General features: G+C 48.1%; 1 protein-coding gene across 1 annotated transcript in view; it reads left to right on the forward strand.

Moving 5' to 3' along the window:
• The window catches only part of LOC306794371 (sodium channel protein type 2 subunit alpha-like), a 151,952-nt gene that overhangs the window by 98,340 nt on the left and 51,112 nt on the right, over nt 1-2,500 (forward strand). The window contains 1 exon segment of the mRNA XM_079292406.1: nt 2,355-2,500. This exon segment is cut by the window's right edge and continues 28 nt beyond it. Within this exon segment, the coding sequence (XP_079148532.1) occupies nt 2,355-2,500 (146 nt within the window).

Genomic DNA, 2,500 nt, shown 5'->3' on the forward strand with positions numbered 1-2,500 from the left:
AGGAGGTCTTCAGGAGGTCTGCAGGAGGTCTGCAGGAGGTTTGCAGGAGGTCTTCAGGAGGTCTGCAGGAGGTCTGCAGGAGGTCTGCAGGAGGTCTGCAGCAGGTCTGCAGGAGGTCTTCAGGAGGTCTGCAGGAGGTCTGCAGGAGGTCTGCAGCAGGTCTGCAGGAGGTCTGCAGCAGGTCTGCAGGAGGTCTGCAGGAGGTCTGCAGCAGGTCTGCAGGAGGTCTGCAGCAGGTCTGCAGGAGGTTTGCAGGAGGTCTGCAGGAGGTCTTCAGGAGGTCTGCAGGAGGTCTGCAGGAGGTCTGCAGCAGGTCTGCAGGAGGTCTGCAGGAGGTCTGCAGGAGGTTTGCAGGAGGTCTGCAGGAGGTCTTCAGGAGGTCTGCAGGAGGTCTGCAGGAGGTCTGCAGCAGGTCTGCAGCAGGTCTGCAGGAGGTCTGCAGGAGGTCTGCAGGAGGTCTTCAGGAGGTCTGCAGGAGGTCTGCAGGAGGTCTGCAGCAGGTCTGCAGGAGGTCTGCAGGAGGTCTGCAGGAGGTCTTCAGGAGGTCTGCAGGAGGTCTGCAGCAGGTCTGCAGGAGGTCTGCAGGAGGTCTGCAGGAGGTCTGCAGCAGGTGTTCAGGAGGTCTGCAGGAGGTCTTCAGGAGGTCATCAGGAGGTCTGCAGGAGGTCTTCAGGAGGTCTGCAGCAGGTCTGCAGGAGGTCTTCAGCCTCTGAATGAAGAGATGAACATCAAACCGGAGTGGAGCAGAATAAAGATTGTTCTCCTCACACTTTGTGCTGATTTGCCCAAAAACAACAACAGAGGAAAACAGAGAGGGGAAGGCGTCGGCTGTAGATGTGAAGTGAATGACGTCGTCTATTGGTTCTGATGTTACCGTCTGGATCTTTGGCCGCCATCACAGCTGCGTTCCAAAGATCACGTGTCTTTTTCTTGTTTGTTTTTAAGTAAATACTACAGCTGTCCTTACAAAGAGCGGACTGTTTGTAGTTCGCATTAAGTTGGGACGAACAGCTTGTCTTTGACCTCTTTCTCTCATATCTGTTGTGCATCTGAGGATTGTGGGTCAGAACAGACAGAAACTGCACAATGTGACAGGAAGTAGTATTAGTATGTAATGGTATGTTTTGGCGTACTAGATTTGATATATTAGTTTTAGGGCTAACTAAATATTTTTCTGGCGTAATAAATAGGATGTGAGTACAGGCGTTGGAATACACCGTTGGTTTTAGGTCGCCATCTTTGTTTTTTGTCCGTCGCCATATTGATTTCTGGACACCACCATCTTCATTTTTGGCAATGGCCAACTTGGTTTTGGCCGTAAATGTTACAATTAACTTTCATGAAGTGAAAACACATTGAAAGTTTTAAGTTTTAAGACAAAAACACAGACGTTGACCTGTCAATCACTGTAGCCCCGCCCTAAAGCATCCCCTGCTTTATGGTCTGTGTGACTCTAAATGGACCATAATGTACTAAATGAACATCATGCTGTATTGAAGAAGACTTGAAACTAGAGATTGAGACATAAACTCATGTTTACAATGTTTACTGAGGGAATAAATCAAGAGAGAAGTAGAGTCATTTTCTATAGACTTCTATACAACCAGAGGAGTCGCCCCCTGGTGGACACTAGAGAGAATGCAGCTTTAACACATGAAACTTTGGATTCCCTTAAAGAACTGAAGGTTGACCGCTCTGGTTACTGGTGGTTCTGCTAACACTCTAGCATACGAACATTCATTGTACATGCCCACTATGTCGTACGATGGTTAGCTCTGATGCTAACAGTGGATGCTAACGTGAGCATGTAGCAGGTCAGTGTGCTGGAACGTCCTTTTGATGCTGAACTCGTGTTGGCTTTTAGAGAACTTGTGTACTTCAGCACAAGTTATTGGAGGTGACACGTGTGTGAGTGTGTGTGTGTGTGTGTGTGTCTCTCTGTGTGTGTGTGTGTGTGTGTGTGTGTGTGTGACCCTAACCCATGCTGAAATGTCCTTTCCTTTGGCTAACGCTGCCCTTCATCCAGCTCTCTCTGTGTTGTCCTTCAGAACAATGTGTCTTTATCTTTGTTTTCAGATGATCTTTTCTGTTCGTCACTGTGTTTATTTGAGTCAATGTTTTATATCTGATATTTGACATGTAATACACAGTGAGTTGTGTGTGTTTGTATATCTTTGTGTGTATATTTGCAGCGTTTGTTGGCAGGTAAAGCAACAGGTGGCCTCATTCTTAGTTTAGCATGTGAACCTGGTCCGGTTCTGCTGGACTCTCTTTATGTATTTGATCGTTTCTTTGTGAGCAGGATCATGAACAACACGAATCTTTGAATTAAAACACCTGTTGTGTTGTGTCAGGTGTTCTCGGGGATCTTCACGGCGGAGATGCTGCTGAAGATCATCGCTCTGGATCCGTACTACTACTTCCAGACGGGCTGGAACATCTTCGACAGCATCATCGTCTGCCTCAGCCTCATGGAGCTCGGGCTGTCCGACGTGGAGGG

This window comes from Melanostigma gelatinosum (genome assembly GCF_949748355.1).
Source record: "Melanostigma gelatinosum genome assembly, chromosome: 20".
Taxonomy (NCBI): domain Eukaryota; kingdom Metazoa; phylum Chordata; class Actinopteri; order Perciformes; family Zoarcidae; genus Melanostigma; species Melanostigma gelatinosum.